The sequence below is a fragment of the Phocoena sinus genome, chromosome 1 (assembly GCF_008692025.1).
Source record: "Phocoena sinus isolate mPhoSin1 chromosome 1, mPhoSin1.pri, whole genome shotgun sequence".
NCBI lineage: Eukaryota > Metazoa > Chordata > Mammalia > Artiodactyla > Phocoenidae > Phocoena > Phocoena sinus.
In genome coordinates this window covers 68,294,520-68,314,728 of record NC_045763.1, presented here as the reverse complement: position 1 = coordinate 68,314,728, position 20,209 = coordinate 68,294,520, and the positions used below count along the sequence as shown (strand labels likewise).

The following is a 20,209-nucleotide window of genomic DNA, read 5'->3' as shown; positions in this document are numbered from 1 at the left end:
GCGAGGCAATGAGATAATATCTTTTTTCTTATAGAAGCTCTGTGTGTGTGTGTGTGTGTGTGTGTGTGTGTGTGGTGGGGGAAGGTATAGACTGGATTTTTATGGAGCAAAAAAGAGCCCAACTGAACTGAGTGGGATCAAAGCCCTCTGTCTACTCTCCAGATTTCTCCTTCAGTTCTTCAGAGATGACCTGATCATTTCCTGAATCTCATCTAATTCCCACATGGAGAATATTTTAAGAGAACAACAAGTGGCTTTTATATTTTCATATCTGACTGTGGAACTCATAGGAAATGGAAAAGAACCAACTTCCTAAGTGCTTTCTAAGCTATAGGAACTATTCTTGGTGCTTACAACTTGAGCAAATTTAAATGAGCTCACAAGGTGCTAGTGTTTAGTCCTTGATGAACAGATAAGAATCCTGTGTAATTAGCATACTAATTGTACAGTGTGAAGAGAACTTCCTCAGCAGTTGTGCAAATTCGAAAATAAGGTGTCCTCCCACATACGGTAAGTTTTCACCCCATAATCAATGTGATAATATTAATTTACAGAAACCCTTTTTTCCCATGAAGAGTAAAAGTAAGCTTCATGATCTTTTCCCAAAGGATCTCCAATTCTGAATCAGCAGAGTCAGAATGTATGAGGTTTTCATATATTTAATTTAATTGAAAACCAGGTGAGTAGATTTGCTTCTGACTTGAAGAATTTATCACTTTTGGTCTGAGACTTGATATAAAATCCTGCAGTAAGTGATACCCTGATCAATATACAAAAGATTTTTTTAAATAAATAAGCTAAAGGCAAGTGAACAGGAAATATGATTAAATTTCTGAGGTTTCACCTGACTTCTGGAAGGAAAAGTAGAGCAGTCAGAGGTAGTATTTCTGCCCAGCCATCAGCAGAACAGATTGCAAATTAGGAGAGTAGTTACACCACCTTGGGAATTGCACGTTTTGTCTACTCTTTAGTTCCTTGAATTTATGAACCGTAAAACAGTTGGCTGGGGCATATACCCTGGGAAAACCATAATTCAAAAAGAGTCATGTTGGGCTTCCCTGGTGGCGCAGTGGTTGGGAGTCCGCCTGCCGATGCACGGGACACAGGTTCGTGCCCCGGTCTGGGAAGATCCCACATGCCGCAGAGCAGCTGGGCCCGTGATCCATGGCCGCTGAGCCTGAGTGTCCGGAGCCTGTGCTCCGCAACGGGAGAGGCCACAACAATGAGAGGCCCGTGTACCACAAAAAAAAAAAAAAAGAGTCATGTACCACAATGTTCATTGCAGCTCTATTTACAATAGCCAGGACATGGAAGCAACCTAAGTATCCATAGACAGATGAATGGATAAAGAAGATGTGGCACATATATACAATGGAATATTACTCAGCCATAAAAAGAAACGAAATTGAGTTATTTGTAGTGAGGTGGATGGACCTAGAGACTGTCATACAGAGTGAAGTAAGTCAGAAAGAGAAAAACAAATACTGTATGCTAACACATCTACATGAAATTAAAAAAAAAATGCTTCCGAAGAACCCAGGGGCAGGACAGGAATAAAGATGCAGATGTAGAGAATGGACTTGAGGACACGGGGAGGGGGAAGGGTAAGCTGGGACGAAGTGAGAGAGTGGCATGGACATATATACTTTACCAAATGTAAAATAGATAGCTATTGGGAAGCAGCCGCATAGCACAGGGAGATCAGCTCGGTGCTTTGTGACCACCTAGAAGGGTGGGATAGGGTGGGAGGGAGGGAGACGTAAGAGGGACTAGCTATGGGAACATATGTATATGTGTAGCTGATTCACTTTGTTATAAAGCAGAAACTAACACACCATTGTGAAGCAATTATACTCCAATAAGGATGTTAAAAAAAAAAACAGTTGGCTGGTTCAAACATTGCCCAGATGGAGTGTTTTTCCTGAATTTTCCTACACTGTTCAAAACATTGCTTGAGTTTCATTGGCGCCATGGGGCTCCTGGGGAAAAAACCAAGCTGCTATTGAGTGTTTTATGATGATTGTGTGGGTGTTGGCCACCTTTTTCCTCTTCTAACCCGGTCCTCTGTTCAACCAGACAGAGCCCCACACCACAGGGATCCCTCACAGCCAGAGGAGAGCGTGGTGCCCAGCCACGGCCAAGCCCTTCACATGTAGCACTTGTGCACGTCTCTGGACAATCATTAGATGCGCTTTTCCAAAGTCGGGGTCATGGAAAAGGCTGCCCCTGGGGAGTCGTCCATTTCAGAGATCTGGTCAGGCCACACATTACTCCTCACTCTCAAGGCCTTAGAAAGAAGGAGGACTATGTACACCTTTACTTTAGAGAGCTTTAAGGACAAGCTTTAGCAAAAATACAAGGATGATTCATAATCTGCACATTAATGATGGCTCTATACACAGGACTTCCCAAAGTACCAGCAGTTTGTCCATTTAAAATGTTACCTGCTACTCCCTTTCCTTCTTTCTCTTCCTCTCAATTCTGTCTGTAGTTTAAATTTGACTAACATCTTCTCACAGACATGAAAAACAAAAAAACAAAAAACTGTCCTTTCTTAAAGTGACTTTTCTAAAACAGATCTGATCAGCCATGTCCCTGCTTGAAATTAGTGGTTCCCTTCATTACTTGCAGTACTTAGTTCAAACTTTCTAGAAGAGGCTAGAACTATCCAGGATACAGTAAACACTAGCCACAGGTGGCTACTGAACACTTGAAATGTGGCTAGTATAAATGAGGAATTAAGTTTTTGATATTCTATAATTAAAGTGAATCTAACTTTTAAAACTAATATTTGACTCAATTATTGGAACATTTAAAAATATATTTGGGGCTTCCCTGGTGGCGCAGTGGTTGAGAGTCCGCCTGCCGATGCAGGGGACACGGGTTCGTGCCCCGGTCCGGGAGGATCCCATGTGCCGCGGAGCGGCTGGGCCCGTGAGCCATGGCCGCTGAGCCTGCGCGTCCGGAGCCTGTGCTCCGCAACGGGAGAGAGCCAACAGCAAGAGGCCCACATACCGCCAAAAAAAAAAAAATATATATATATATATATATATATATATATATATATATATTTGAACAAGTTGGGTATGTGAAATCTACCTTTTCAACTGGAAATTTTATGAGATACAAATACCATTCTAGTATTTCTGATGAAAATTTAGAATCTGAATTGAGATATGCTTAAATACCAGATTTTGAAGACATAGATTGAAAAAAGAATATAAAACCATCTCATTAATGATTTTTTATATTGATTACGTGTTAAAATGATAGCATTTAGGCTATATTAGGTTAAATAAAATATATTGTTAAACTAATCTCACTTGTTTCTTTTTACTTTGTTTTGGTTAATGCGACTGCTAGGAAATTGTAAATTACCTATTTGGCCCAGATGATATCTCTGTTGGACAATGCTGATCTAGAATATTTATTGTATGAAGGAGGAATGAAGCCTCTACTTTGCTTTTTAGTCAAGTCTTCGCATGATCCAACAATTCCACTTCTGGGTATTCACCCGAAGAAAACAAAAACACTAATTTGAAAACATATATGCATCATTATTCACGATAGCCAAGATACGGAAGCAACCTGAACGTCCACCAGTAGATGAATGGATAAAGAAGATGTGGTGCATAAACAATGGAATACTGCTCAGCCATAAAAAGAATGAACTCTTGCCATCTGTGACAACATAGATGGATCTAGAGGATATTATGCTAAGTGAAATAAGTCAAGACAGAGAAAGACAAATACCGCATGATCTCATTTATATGTGGAATCTAAGAAACAAAACAAACAAACAAAACAAATAAAAACAGACTCATAGACACAGAGAGAAAATGGGTGGTTGTCAGAAGGGAGGGGAAGGGGGTTTCGGGAGGTTGGCCCAAATTGGTGAAGGAGATTAAGAGGTACACACTTCCAGTTATAAAATAGATAAGTCATGGGGATGTGATATACAGCCTAAGGAATATGGTCAACAATACTGTAGTAACTTGGTAAGGGGACAGATGGTCACTAGATTCATTATGGTGATCATTTTGTAATGTATTTGAATTTCAAATCACTATGTTGTACACCTGAAACTAATGTTATATTGTGGCTACTAGAAAATTTAAAATTACACATACGGCTCACGTTTAATTTCCATTGGATGGCACTGGGGTAGAAGGAAGAGAGTTATGTGTTCTTGAGAAAAACAAGGAACAGCGGTACATAAAAAATACAGCAAACATTCCTGAGTTAAAAAATACTGTCATGCCATTGAAAATCAGTGAAAAGCAGACCTATATCTGCACTCCAGTTTTAAATTACACGGAAAAACATTAAAATTTTTTCTTTAAAGATACCAGTTGAAAAAAGTTTACTTCCAAATTTGTTTTTGCCTTTCTTCCAGCACACTAAGTGCTTCAAAACAATGGGGCAACGTTTACTGACTTGCCATAGAGAAATACTGTGACCTAAATTTTATATACAGTGAAACGGTTATTCGTGTAACAAACCACCATAGTGACATTCTCAGGTATTCGTGGAGAGATTGAACTAAAAATTAGGTCAAGAGTTATTTTAGGGCTTCCCTGGTGGCGCAGTGGTTGGGAGTCCGCCTGCCGATGCAGGGGACACGGGTTCGTGCCCCGGTCTGAGAGGATCCCACATGCCGCGGAGCGGCTGGGCCCGTGAGCCATGGCCGCTGAGCCTGCGCGTCCGGAGCCTGTCCTCCGCAACGGGAGAGGCCACAACAGTGAGAGGCCCGCGTAACGCATAAAAAAAAAAAAAAAAAAAAAAAAAAGAGTTATTTTAGCCAATTGAAAGAAGAATTTGAGTACAGAGAATTCAAGGTATAAAAGTAATCTGAGTTTTTCCTTGCCTTGTGCTAGACTCCTATCTTAGGAATGCACTTGGCTAAGGGCTATCAAGTGGATTTTGCATCCAAGGGGTAAAATTTGATTCGATGCTGCCTTCTGCTTCCACTCCTTTCATGGAAGTTGCAGCAGCTACATTTCTCATTCTTGATCCCTCAGTTCACAGGAAGTCTCCTGCCAGGTTGGATGACTACCCAGAACAATAAATGGGTACAGCTGTATTTTGGGACTTACTAAAAATGACTAAGCTATTTATGAAGTTGGGACACTGCAGCCGAAGAACTGTTGAACGAATAACTTATTTTCTCCTTTACAAAAGCCAAGTTGCCAAGGAACTGGATTTTCTGCGTCTGTTGAATGCATGTTTAATGAGTCATTGCCTCTCTTTTTATGTTTTAAATTGATTAAGACTAATAAATAACCCAGGGATGGATATCATCTGTTACCAGGACCACTTCCTCTATGGCCTGGGAGTATTTCTGGGCTTATGATGCCATGAGCAAAAAGTATATTAAAAAAATCAAGAGGGCCTCCTTGGCGGCGCAGTGGTTAAGAATCCACCTGTCAATGCAGGGGACACGGGTTCGAGCCCTGGTTCGGGAAGATCCCACATGCTGCGGAGCAACTAAGCCTGTGCACCACAACTACTGAGCCTGTGCTCTAGCGCCTGCGAACCACAACTATGAGCCCGTGTGCCACAACTACTGAAGCCCGCGTGCCTAGAGCCCATGCTCTGCAACAAGAGAAGCCACCGCCATGAGAAGCCCACGCACCACAACGAAGAGTAGCCCCTGCTCACTGCAACTAAGGAAAGCCACTCACAGCTTCCACAGCAACGAAGAAACAAAGCAGCTGAAAATAAATAAATAAAATAAATAAATTTATTTAAAAAAATGACGAAACACAAATGTAAGAAAATATATCAAAATGTTCATTAATTGTTACCTTTGGGTTGAAGAATTCTGGATAATTTTTATCTTTATGCTCTTAAATTTTCTAGTTTCTTTTTTAAAAGTAGTTGTTACTTTTATCCTTAGCAAAAGGAGAGGTTTTAAATATCAATTTATACACTTCTGTACATGCCACTTGAGGAAGTTATTTCTGGAATTTCTCCCAGTTCACAAGATCTTCTCTTCTGGAAATTCCTTGTTCTCCCCTCAGTTTTTAGGGAAGAGTCCCAGGCAACCATGCAACCATGTTTTTATTAGTCAGGTCTTCATTCAAATGCTACCTCCTTAGAGACTTTCCAAGCACCTGTCTAAAGTCCCCACGCCTAACAAGTCACTCTGTTTTGTCTTATTCATAGAGCTAATCCTATTAGCAATTATTTTATTTTCTTGTCTACTGCTCTTCTCTTTTCAGTGAGGGACTTTGTCTTGTTTATTGCTGTGTCTCCGCACGTGCTATGCGCTCAATAGAACAGCCACAAGTGAAAAAAGCCCCACGTGACCCCACCTGCCTGGCCATAGCTGATAGGAGCAGGGACTGGAGCAAAACAAGGCCAATCAGAATATTTCTCTCTGGAATTTGGAGCTGTTGTGGTAACATGAACATGGAAGCTGCACGTTTGACATATTCTAGCTTCTGGGCCAGAGAAAGAGAAAAATCAAGATGAGAGAGAGAAGGAGGGAAAGACAGGTGTGAAAAGCATAGGGAAGCCTGGTCCCACGGGCTTCCTGGACCTGCTGCGTTTCAGCCTCGGTTCACATAACCTTACAAGTAAGCTCCGTGTTTCAGGTCAGGCCGGCTAGGGTTGGTGCCTCTTACCTACAACCTCATGAATATACCTGTGGTTACCATCATGCTTTAAAAATTCATAGCCAAAATATTTGAAGGAAATAATCCAGAATGTTTGCCTCTGAGTGATGGGACTACCTAGTTTTCTATATTTTCTAAAACAAGTCTCTGTTACTTTTATGATTACAAATATATGTTTTTTGTTTTTTGTTTTTTTTCCCTGACATGCATGGAGTGACAGACCTAGGGTATTCCAGGAGATCCCATTCTGTCCATCCATTTTATTCTGCTGAGAGGTTTAGCTGTGAAATGACTCACCAAGTTCCCAAAGCTCATTCACACCACTGTGGCTTGGGTTTTCTTATACCCAGGCCAGTATTCTCTCTCCCAGGCAACCTCTGGACAATTATTGTGCTGTTCACTTCAAAATGCTACATTTCAATTATTTCTTCAATAATAAATTCTCTCCCTCAAGGTGAAAAAAGCTTTCTCTTACAGGTCAACTCTAGTGAGTTGTGTGTGACTACCTGTATTGCTGTGTTGAGAAAGTTTCTGAGGCAGCGTCCAGACTGGGTAGGAAGTTGACTAATGATGTCTGCCCTGAGTGCAAGGAGGAATGGAGTGACATGGACAAAAGTTCTGATTCTTTCTTAGATGCAGCGCAAAGCTGGCGTTGTGAGAGAGGAAAACGGAAGGTCAGGGGATCCATTTGGATCACATATGCTTCTATCCCTTGGTTTATGTTACAAGAAGTTCTAACTTTATTGTATGATGATGGCATAACAAAGACAAAGAATAAGGCAGTGGCTATATAAGTTCTGCTTTGCTTTTTTATTACTTTTGTTTGAAATTTCATTGCACTTTTCCAGCTAGTTGGTGGCCAAAAGGGCTGATTATCATTAGGCAGTAAAGGTGTCAGGGGATGGATCGACCGTAAGCATAACTGGGCGACACTGAGGACTGAGGGAAGTGCTTTTGGAGGGTCCTCTGTTTCTGGGCTAGACCACTGGGCAGCTCTAATTCCTAAAGTAATCTCACTGAGCTACTGATTCATCTCACTTGCATCTTGAAGTGCATTCACCACCCCCATCTAGTTTAAGAAAACTCCTTGGGCTTCCCTGGTGGCACAGTGGTTGAGAGTCCGCCTGCTGATGCAGGGGACATGGGTTCGTGCCCCAGTCCGGGAAGATCCCACATGCCGCAGAGTGGCTGGGCCCGTGAGCCATGGCCGCTAAGCCTGCGCGTCCGGAGCCTGTGCTCCCCAACGGGAGAGGCCACAACAGTGAGAGGCCTGCGTACCGCAAAAAAAAAAGAGAAAACTCCTTAAATGATCCAGGAGCCCACCTGGAGAGTGAGCAGCCCCGCCTTGGGCTCAATAACCAACGAGACAGGGAAGGGGTACTAAGAAACCAAAGAGCATTGCGGGAACAAGACACAGGCTGTCACTTCAAATCAGGAGGCAATTAGGCTGGTGCTCGGAGACCAGGCAGGAGCCCAGAAGGCCAGAGAACACAAAGGGACAGAGACTTTCACCTCCAATGGAAACCAAGCTGGGCTGCTCTCTCGCTTCTCCTCCAGTCCCCCTCTGTGGCCCGAGCTGCTGGCAAGCCTCATGGGTCACCTGCAAAACATTGTCACCTCCCTGGGCCCCTGGGCTAGCACTAGGCCGCCCTGTGCTGTCTCTACTCCAGGTGGGGGAGGAAGGCTGTTCATCTCTGCAGCTGCATGGGTGAGGACAGTTCCAGGGCAGAGGAAGGGACAAAGCAGCTTCCTCAGAGAGGCCCTCTGGGAGTCCTGAGGGCCGGAGCCCACGCTGTTCTGGAGTCAGGACTGGAGTGGTTTTAAATATTTGCCAAGTGGGGCTTCCCAGGTGGCGCAGTGGTTGAGAGTCCGCCTGCCGATGCAGGGCACACGGGTTCATGCCCTGGTCTGTGAGGATCCCACGTGCCACGGAGCGGCTGGGCCCGTGAGCCACGGCCACTGAGCCTGCGCGTCCGGAGCCTGTGCTCCGCAACAGGAGAGGCCACGACAGTGAGAGGCCCGCGTACCGCAAAAAAAAAAAAAAAAAAAAAAGTGAAGAGAGTAAGGGACCCATATTTTGGCCCAAATTGTGCAGCTATATGCAGTTCTAATTCCAAGATCCCTTAACTGAAATTTCCTATTTTTTTCTCTTTTTTTGAATAAAAAGTAGGTGGCTGGTTCATTTTGGGGGGCTGTGAGGTGACTCACCTTATGTAGCTGTGTTTTCGTCTCATAGTAGGCGACCATGGGGATGGAGGCCCGGTAGTAGGTCTCAAGGCGCTTGGTGATAGCGGTTCTGTCGTCCGCGTGCGGGCTGCCCCCGCTCCTCTGGAGAAGGCGGTTGGTCATGGTGTCTGCCGAGCAGTCCATACAGATCACCAAGCGAGGGTCTCCAATCTGGGGATGGGGAGGGGGCACAACATGCTCAGAAATTCCATTCAGCGAGGTTCTGGAAAGACCTGGGATCCCTAGTTCTTTACTTCTGCTTCCTCTCAGGGTCCCAGACCTACATTGTGGCAGAGTTGGGACAGGACATCACGGCTCCTTATTTCCACGTGAGCGGCTTTCCACAGGCTGCCTCAGAGCTGTCTCTTGTCCTCAGCTTTTAGGTCACCTCATGTAATGCAGGGATTGTATAGAATGCTACCCAATGCAGTCACAATCTGTCCTCCACACTAAGGGGAGGGGTGTGTGTGTGTGTGTGTGTGGTGTTTCCTGCTGGGAGCCCTGCCTGACCTACTGAGACTTCTTTGTCCACCACTATATCTTACATGAGCCACCAGGAGCACAATATGGCTGTGTGTGTACTACGTGGTGGTCAGTAGAGCATGATGGATGAGCACACAAAGGTTCGAGCCAGGCTGCTGAGGGTCAAATCCTGGTGTGGTGACTTGTCTCCAAGATGGTCTTCATTGATTGATTACCTCCATGTACTTTAAGCTCTTCGCCCCATTGAGACATAGAGCCCATTCCTCTACCTCCTTGAATCTGAGCTGAACTGTAACTGACCAACAGAACATGGTGGAAATGATGCCACATGCTTTTATTATTTATTAATTAATTTTTAACACCTTTATTGTAGTATAATTGCTTTACAATGATGGGTTAGTTTCTGCTGTATAACAAGAGTGAATCAGCTATACATATACATATATCCCCATATCTCCTCCCTCTTGCATCTCCCTCCCACCCTCCCTCTCCCACCCCTCTAGGTGGTCACAAAGCACCGAGCTGATCTCCCTGTGCTATGTGGCTGCTTCCCACTAGCTATCTATTTTACGTTTGGTAGTGTATATAAGTCCATGCCACTCTCTCACTTCGTCCCAGCTTACCCTTCCCCCTCCCCGTGTCCTCAAGTCCATTCTCTACATCTGCATCTTTATTCCTGTCCTGCCCCTGGGTTCTTCGGAAGCTTTTTTTTTTTTTAATTTCATGTAGATGTGTTAGCATACAGTATTTGTTTTTCTCTTTCTGACTTACTTCACTCTGTATGACAGTCTCTAGGTCCATCCACCTCACTACAAATAACTCAGTTTCATTTCTTTTTATGGCTGAGTAATATTCCATTGTATATATGTGCCACATCTTCTTTATCCATTCATCTGTCTATGTATACTTAGGTTGCTTCCATGTCCTGGCTATTGTGAAGCCACATGCTTTTAGAAGCAAGATCATAAGAAGTTTTGCAGTTCCTGCCTGGTCAACTGCCATCTAAGATGTCCAATGACTCTGACTGCTAGGCTGGGAGGAAGCCCAAGCTAGCCACACAGAGAGGCCATGTGGACAGAGATGCCTGACCAGACCTTGGCTGTTTTAGACATCCCAGCCCCTGCTCCAGACATGTCTACTCAGTCTTACCAACTATCTGACTGCAGCTGAATAAAGGACCTCAAGTGAGAACCAGCCAGCTGAGCCCATCAACCCCCAGAACCCTATGAGAGAAAATAACAAATTGTTTCTTTAAGTTACCTGACTTCATCATTAACTAAAGGTGTCACTCAACTTCTCTGCACCCCCAACTTTCTCATTTGTTCAGTGAGGATGATCACAGAATTGCTGTGAGGATTAAATACAATTAAATAAGGTAATGTAAGTAGATTGCTTGGCATATGGAAACACTTGGTATCAGTCACTATGTTATGTACCGTATTGGGCTATGATCTCTTTGTGTGTAGGCGTTAGGAATGCTCAGCTCCTGATCCCGTCTTGTATATAGTAGGTAACAAAGAAATGTTTTCCTGAATGAATGATAGTGTATGATCGGTAGTGTGTCTCTCCCTATCTCCCCATCCTTCCCTTAAAGTGTTCTTTTGCTTCTGATGTTTCTCTCTGGAGGATACCAACCTTGCCTCCCCTACCAATCACAACCCTGGATCAAAAGAAATTGTTGCTCTTTTCTGATCTTGCAATGTAAACGAAAGTTTACCGCCCCACTATGCAAAGCGCCTGGGAGGGATGGGAACAAAGTCAGGCTAGGGGAGGACTTTAAGACAACACGCAGAGCCATTAAGTTGTCAGTAAGTGCTGTTCAATGATTTATCTACCCCCTCTGAAGGATGTACTTTAAGAAACAGAGTGGAAAAATTCTCCAAAATCTAGAAGAGTGAAATAAACCTCTTGAACATGTCATCTAACTCTTCTGTCTTTATTAATTGGAAGGGGAAAAAAATGAGCATTTGAGCAGTAAGAAAGCTGGGTGAAAGTTTAGAAGACAATGACCCTTGTCCACCAGCAGAGGGCGAGCTTGGGAGGCAGCCTAGGGCTCAGTTACAGAGTTTGGCTCCTGGAGCAGTTTCCGGCCAGGGTTGTGTTTGGAGACTAGGCGATTTTTCTTACTGTGGCGGTTTTCAGGGCACTTGTGAGGACACGGATGACAATTCAGGGACTCATTCAGGTACAAACAGAGATAATGTGTGTCTGAGCAGGAGCTGGCAGTAAATGAACTGAAATAAGTGCAGGACAGAGAGGGAGCTTCCACCTTGATTCTCAAAGTGTGGTCTGTGAACCAGCCGCACAGGCTTCATCTGGGAGCTTGTTAGAAATGCAGATGCTCAGGCACCATCCTCGACCTGCTGACTCTGGATTTTAAGAAGATCCCTAGGTGATTCTTCACAAAATAATACCTTGAGAAGCTGCTCTCCTGCCAAGATTGGGGTCTGACCTAACCTATTTCTCCTGGAGTCAGCACTCCCTTCCTACATAAAAAGCTGTCAAGCAGCCATTCCATTTGGAAGTGGCCTGTACCACTGATTCTTTTTTTTTTATTTCAGTTAATAGATTTTAAGTTTTAGGTTTATGGGAAAATTGAGCAGATAGTACAGAAAGTTACCATATAATTCCCCTCCCCTGGTTTCCCCTATGATGTCTTTAGGGTGGTACATTTGTTACAATTAATGAAACAATACTGAAGCATTAACTGAAGTCCATAGTTGACATTAAAGTTCATCCTTTGTGTTGGACATTCTATGGGTTTTGACAGTTGCATCATGTCATGGTCCACCATTATAGCATAATACGTAATACTTTCACCCCTCTGAAAATCTCCTGTGCTCTTCCTATCCATTCCTCCCTCTCTCTCTTCCCTAACCCTGGCAATTACCGATCATTTTTTTTTTTTTACTGTTTCTATAGAACCTTTCCCAGAATATCATAGTGTTGGACTCATCCAGTGTGTAGCCTTTTCAGGCTGGCTTCTTTCACTTAGCAATATGCATTTAAGTTTCTTCCATGTCCTTTCATGGCTTCAGAGGTCATTTCTTCCACTGATGCTTTTAACACCTAAAAGTTTTTGAAATGTTTGAGTGAAATACCATTCAATCATTTTTCAAAACGCTTTGATATATTTCTTTAGAAAGTCCCTTGGAGTAGCTCTGCCTTTTTTCCCTGGACCATGGTTAGCCTCTAACACAACGGTCCCCAACCTTTTTGGCACCAGGGATGCATTCGTGGAAGACAATTTTTCCACGGACACGTGGGGCGGAGGGGGGGGGATGGTTTAGGCGGTAATAAGAGCGACGGTAATAAGGCGGTAATAAGGAGCCATGGGGGGCGATGGGGAGCCATGGGGGGCGATGGGGAGAGGCAGATGAAGCTTCGCTCGCTCACCCGCCACTCACCTCCTGCTGCGTGGCCCGGTTCATAAGAGGTTGAGGACCCATACCAGTCTGCGTCCTGGGGGCTGGGGACCCCTGCTCTAACATCCCGTGGAGGGGAGAACAGAGAACTCTGTCCTTGTCTGGATGAGTCACAGAGACTTGGAGACAACTCCATGTCCCCAGCACTCCCCTGCTGGCTCCCTGGAATTCTGCCACTGCAGTGCTGGGCTCTTCATGGCCTTTGGGTATTCAGGGGACCCTTATTAGAGCACAAGTGCCCTTGGGAGGGCATTGAGATATGTAAGAACATTTCAGCAGCGGGCACACTGTGCCATCGCTCTAACCCCTGTGGGGAGCAAATGGAGGCCCACAGAGGTTAACTTGCCCCAAATCACTGAGGACTAGCTAGTGACAGTCCTGAGCCAGCTGCATGTAACTCCAAAGCCTGGTGACTTCACCCTAGTGGAGGGTGCCAGAGCCTTCAGAATGGGACTCAGGCCAGATGCCTGGTGGGCCAAGTGGAGCCAGGAGAGGAGGGTGGGGTAGTAGGAAAAGAAGTGGACGGTGTCAGAGGCCATTTAGTTTTATTTTGCGGAAACTTGCTTTCGCTGCCTCTGGGGATCTAGTTGGGATCAGCAGTCACTCCAGCTGAGAGCAGCCCACCAGGATGAGGGTGTCAGCTGACTTGTGATGATGGCTTTGCCTGGAGAATTCCAGCAGGTAGAGCAGTAGGAGGCGTTTTCCCTGCTCTCCTCTGCCCCCCACTTTAGTTTTCTTCTGATTAAGTCAGGACACGGGTTAGGCCATATTACCAGTGGGCAGGGTCCTGCCATTCAGGAACTTTCGACGGTTCAGAGTACCAGCTTTCTTGTTCTCTCTGGGTGCCTCAGTTGCCTCATTTTAAATGAGGATGACAAGAGTTTCTGCCTCATAGGACGGCTGCCGAGGATTAAATGAGTTAATACATGGCCCATTTTAAGCACTGCATAAATGTGAGATAATGTTATTTAATGTGGGCCTGGCAAGATTCATTTTCATCCCTTTGCACTTCATAAAAGCCCCTGTTGGTCAGATTTGAATTTAGAAAGAGTCAGAGGCCCCACCCGTGCTTTTAGCCTAAGTCATACACTCCAGCGCATCTACCAGCCTCACTGCACTGGGAGGTAAGGCCTGGCTAAAAACAGAGCCACAGGCCTATTTCCCATTTGCTCTCACTCCTGAGCTTTATCCCCTTGGGGAACCTCAGTAGAGGAGGGGTGATGGGGTTATTTCAGCATTGCTGAACACACAACCCTAATAATAATAATACCACCCCATCGCCACCGTAACGTCTGCCCTGGTGCTGCCATTACATAGCTCAAAAGTTCTGCAATGAACCGGAAGTTGGAAGAAGAGAGTGGAAAATCTCAAGTGGAAAATCCCAAGGTGGTCCCAAGGCTTGCCACAATTCCAAACCACTAGGACACACCAACTAGAAAGTTCCTTGGCCAGACTCATAACATTTTTTTTTTTTTGCTAAGAGTTCATTCCAAAGATTAGAATGCACTTATAAACAGACTCACTGATTCTATAGCTGAACAGTGTTACGAGACAGTTCAGAGCAATCAGGCAGAGCCGTACACTGTCATTATCCACACATCCAGGAAACGCATCTGCATCGTCAGGCTAAGGGCAGAATTTCAGCTAAGAGGCTTCTGGGAGGAAAAGGCAAGAGCAAACCCCTGCATTTCACTCCTGTTAACATGTGTTTAGCTTGGCTGCTGAAATGTTGGGTTCACACAGGAAAGCGTTTCCATTTCACACCAGGGAGTCAGGCTAAGCACACACCCTCCTTGAGATGAAAATAATCGATAATAATACCTACTGAATAGGACTGTAAAGATTAATACAATTAATACAATCCTGAATAGGACTGTAAAGATTAATACGATGACACGGGTAAAGCATCTAGTTCAGTTCCAGGCACATTTTAAGTGCTCAAAAAATAACAGCTATTATTCAGATAGTTATGTATCCTGTACGATTTTAACTGCACGAAGATAGGTAGAACCAAGGCCAGAAGAACAGACATCAGAGTGTTATCTCTGGGTGGTTGGTTAGTCTTTGTTTTACATTTTCCTGTATTGTCTCATATCTATATAATTCCTACTTCTATAATCAGAAAAAATATACATAATTTTGGAAAAAAAAACCATAACAATGTATTGAACATCATACGCAGGCTTATACATATATAAGGCACATTTCAAGGATTTCAGCCAATCCTCCCAGCAAACACTGAGGTAGCAATTTTTTCTTTTTTTAACTGAAATATAGTTGACACACAATATTATGTTCCTTTCAGGTGTACTACATAATGCTTTAACACTCGCATACATTATGAAATGATCACCATGATGAGTCTAGTTACCATCTGTCCTCATACGAAGTTATTACGATATGACCGACCATATTCCCTATGCTGTATGTTATATCCGTGACTTATTTACTATACAACTGGAGGTTTGTACATCTCAATCCTCCTCACTTATTTTGCCCACTCCTCACTCCCTCCCTTCTGGCAACCACCTGTTGGTTCTCTGTATCTATGAGTTTGTTTTTGTTTTGGTTTGTTTGTTTGGTGTTTTAGATTCCACATATAAGTAGATCATGAGGTATTTGTCTGTCTTTGTCTGACTCAGTTCACTTAGCAAAATACCCTCTAAATCCATCTATGTTGTTGCAAATGACAAGATTTCTTTTCTTTCTTTCTTTTTTTTTTAATGGCTAGAGGTAGCTATTTTCCACCTATATTTTATAGAAGAGGAAATTGAACTATGTAGAGTCAAATGACTTGTCTTGGACTTATAGAGCCAGGCTCTAAATACAGGCCTGTGCCACGAAGTGACTATAACCAGGGGTTCACAAATGGGGTGGGAGCTGGGGATGGTGGTCAGAAACCCCAACTCCTCCTTCATATTCCATCTCTCTCTCTCTCTCTCTCTCTCTCTCACACACACACACACACACACACACACACAGTGACAACCTTCCCTTCCTTAGCACACTATGTTGGATACTGAAGGCACAGATCATTAATTCGATGGGGGGAAAAGTAGGCTTGGGAACAGAAGATAGGGTGGTAATAGAGAAAGCACATACAGACTTACCCCTAAGCTGTGGACATGAGTTTGCACCTGGTCTTTAGTGGTGTTGTGTATGGTAGCCAAGCAGATCCTCAAAGGACCTGCCTCTCAGAGCAATCAGCTATAGTATGCAAAAACATCAGCCTAACTAACTGAACTGGATTTTTTTCAGCCATAGATGGTCCCAAGCATCAGACACACATCAGTCTCTGTGATACAGAAGGGCTGGTGAGGCATCTATGGGCTGGAAAACCATCTGTAAGCCTGAATGGGCTTCAAACAGAGTCACAGGCCTGACAGGTACACAAAAAACACTCACTGTGCTCTCAGCCAGGCTTTTTACTCTGAATATCTGGGGAAAATCATACATCTGCATTTGTCTTTGCCAAATTTCAAATGAAATGCTTGCCTGTAATTTGGACGGGGCTGTACAAATGATTGCATCCCTTCAGGGCATAAATGAATCAACAGCGGCTCATTCCGTGTTTGTAGCATCTTTGTTGTTCTGGTCAGGTTTAAAGCAGTGCTTGTTTTGGAGGGCTGGATGTGTTCTCTTGCACACAAGCCAAACTGATATTAGAATCTTCTAAATTGCTGTACCCAGGGACAAATCAAGATCACGCTTGATCTTTGCAAACTCCTTCCAGCAGAATGCAAAAGACTGTCTTCGTAGACATCTCACTTGAAGGTCGCCAGTTCATAAATGAAAGGGGCACTTGTATATTTTTGGAAGTGCGTCATGAATTTTAGCATTGGTTGAAACTATCCAGTCATCATGTTGATGACTCTTTCTCACTCCAAAGTTCTAGTTAAGCCTCTTATCTGACACTTTCTAAAACCTGTCTGAATGGGACCCACAGTGGGGGAGGAAGTTTTGCTTTACTTTAGGAAGATCGTATGGATGATTTGAATTCATATTTACCCAAAGGCCAGGGATAGACTGGTTGGCCATCTAGAGTCCTGAACTCACCCATCCTGGGTTATAAGCAAAGGAGAAAGGCATGACGGAGCAGGAATTTATGGGCTTGAATGAAATGTGATTGAAAAATGGGTGACCCTAAAGTAGATAATATTTTATAACCTTTTATACCTTAGGAAACACATTTATGTGTGTTACATCATTTGATGCTCACAAAACCCTCTAAATAGGATTTGGCAGCTACATTATTTTCTCTGTTTTACAGAGAAGGAATCTGAAGTTGAGTGACACGCCCAGGGTCACACTAATCTATGACCAAGGTGAACATCCAGCTTTTTTGACTCCAGACAGCGTAAGTGATGCACTTTAAAGATGTCACCATGGGAGGCTGTACATGAGTGCAATAGTGCTGTCACTGCTGCAAACAGTTCGGACCCCATAGGCCTAAGTTCAGATATTTGCCTTCAGACCCAGTTTAAAAAGTTCCCAAAGGAGAACAAAGATCATAATTTTGTGGTTGTTTGCACACAGTAGTTGACAAAAAAGATGCTTATCTTTACCCTACACCTTATTTATCACACTTGGCCATTTGGGGGTTTCAAAGAATATTCTACTACCACTGAGAACAATTCAAAAAAAAAGACATTGAAAAGGATATTTTCCCCAGCACTTCCAAGCAAGTTTGTGACCTTTCCGGACTGTCCCAGAGACCCTGCCAGGACTCTCGGACCTTAAGTTCACGGGCAAGGTCAAGTGTGGGATAATCTGGTGGGGGGCTGCCACCTTGAAGCCTGAACCTCAATCAACATTGCTGACTGGCAGCAGTGAGCGCTCATCTCCCTTGTGTGTGTGTGTGTTTTTCTTTTTCTTTTAAGGTTTTGCCCTCTTGTATTTTAATGGCGTGTTCACACAACTGCCAATTTCTAATAAGCAGGGAGCCCCTAAAGGGCCCCGACCACCCCTTCCTCTTCTCTGGATCTCCCCTCACCCTCGGCCTTGCAGAGGTCCTAATTCAGAGGTGGTGCAGGAAAGATGCCCTTGTTCCTCAGTTCAAGAGTATCCCCAGGAACCTTATTTACAGCCTGGACACTGGCTGGAAGATCAAAATAAACAAAATGTAAGACAATCCGCGGAATACTTAATATTGTTAAGATGTCAATACTATAAAAGTGATCTACAGATTTAATGCAATCCCTATCAAAGTTTCAATGACATTTTGTTGTTGTTGTTGCAGAAATAGAAATATCCACCCTAAAATTCATGTGGAATCTCAAGGGACCCTGAATAGCCAAAGCAACCTTGAAAAAGAACAAAGTTGGAGGGTTCTTACTTCCTGATTTAAAAACTATTACAAAGCTACAGCAATCTAAACAGTGTGGTACTGGCATAAAGTCAGTAACTTAGACCAATGGAATATAATATAGAACCCAAAAATGAACTCTCGGATACACGGTCAAATGATTTTTGAAAAGTGTCCAAGACCACTCAATGGGGAAAAAACAGTCTTTTCAATCAGTAGTGTTGGGACAACTGGTGATCTCCATGCAAAGAATAGAGTTGGACCCTTACATTACACTGCTTACAAAAATTAGGTCAAAATGGATTAAAGACCTAAATGTAAGAGTGAAAACTGCAAAATTCTTAAGAGAAAACAGGGGAAAAAACTTCATGACAGTGGATTTGATAATAATTTCTTGGACATGATACCAAAAGCACAGGAAATAAAAGCAAAAATAGATAAATTGGATTATATCAAAATTAAAAACTTCTGTGACTCAAAGGACACAATCAACAGAGTAAAAAGGCAACCTATGTAATGGGAGAAAATATTAGCAAATCATATATCTGATAGGGGGTTAAAATCCAGAACATACCCCAGACTCCTACAATTCAACAACAAAAACCAAATAACCTGGTTAAAAAAATGGGCAAAAGACTTGAACAGACATTTCTCCAAAAAAGACATACAAATGGTCAACAAGCACATGAAAAGATGCTCAACATCATTAATCATTAGGAAAATGCAAACCCAAATCACAATGAGATACCACTTCATACCCATTAGGATGGTTACTATCAAAAAAACAGACAATAAGTGTTGGCGAGGATGTAGAGAAACTGAAACCATTATGCACTGCTGGTGGGAATGTAAAATGGTGCAGCCACTATGGCTGGCAGTATGTATGCATATGTATTGATTCCTCAAAAAATTAAAAATAGAATTACCATATGATCTAGCAATTTCACTTCTGTGTATATACCCAAAAGAGTTGAAAGCAGGGTCTTGAAGAGCAATCTGTACGTGTACATTCATAGCACCATTATTTACAACAGGCAAAAAGTTGAAGTAACCCAAGTGGCCATCAATGAATGAATGGATAAACAAAATATTATTCATCTTTAACAAGGAAGGAAATTTTAACATATGCTGCAACATGAATGAACCTTGAGGACATTATGCTAAATGAAATAAGCTAGTGACAAAAGGACAAATCTGTCTGATTCCACTTATGTGAGGTACGTAGAGTAGTCAATTCATAATGACAGAAAGTGGAACAGTGGTTGTCAGGGGGCGGGGGACAGGTAAATGGGGAGTTTAATAAGTGTAGAGTTTCAGTTTTGCAAGTTGAAAAGAGTTCTGGAGATTGGTTGCAAAACAATACGAATACACTTAACATGACTGAAGTGTACACTTAAAATCGGTTAAGATGGTAAATTTTATGTTCTGTAAATATACAGAACATGATAAAATATTACCATCATTTTTTAAAAAACTAGAACAACCCTCCCAATTCCATTTTGTAAAAAAGTGGTTAATTATGTAAAAGTCTGAGCTCCTAAAGTGGTTTGTTTGGTGGGAGAAGGCTGTTTAGATTTCTGGTACATGAGTGCCCATCAGGAACCACCTGGAACTGCCACAGTCCCAGGTGCTGCCACACAAATCCATTTCTCCCTGCCCACCCCCATCTTGTTGATAAAGGCTCCTGAGTTGAGATTCAGAAAGTCAGTCCCGGGGGTTAGGGCCCACCCTTGGCAGCTGGGCCAGGGAATTTCTTCTCTGACTCTGGTTGCAAATAGGAAATGCAAGGGAAGGTGAGCAATTGTCCTTTGAGTATTTAGATACCATCTAAGGAAATTAATTAAAACAGAGACTCAGAAGGAGGTCAAACTAATTCCCAGGGAACACACAAGTACCATTACCCCTAATCAACGTTGCAGTGTTAGAGATGGATGGAGATAGGCCCCCCCAAATCTTAGTCCTACCGGTAGTTGTCACTTACCAGTGAGTTGGCACTTACTAGCTGTGGGGCTGTGGGCAAGTCATGTAACCTCTCTGGGCTTAACTCATCACCTTTACCATGAAGAAAATACCTCCTCTCTCTATCTAAAAGGTTATTAAAAATATATCAAATGAAATAACATATATAAAAATGTTTTTAAAACTAGTCT

The 20,209-nt window shown here is 43.2% G+C and overlaps 1 protein-coding gene across 1 annotated transcript in view; it reads right to left on the bottom strand.

Moving 5' to 3' along the window:
* Nucleotides 1-20,209, bottom strand: part of AK5 (adenylate kinase 5) — a 236,776-nt gene that overhangs the window by 6,626 nt on the left and 209,941 nt on the right. Inside the window, exon 13 of the mRNA XM_032629168.1 lies at nucleotides 8,829-9,017. Coding sequence (XP_032485059.1) covers nucleotides 8,829-9,017 — 189 coding nt within the window. The remainder of the gene's footprint in view (nucleotides 1-8,828; nucleotides 9,018-20,209) is intronic.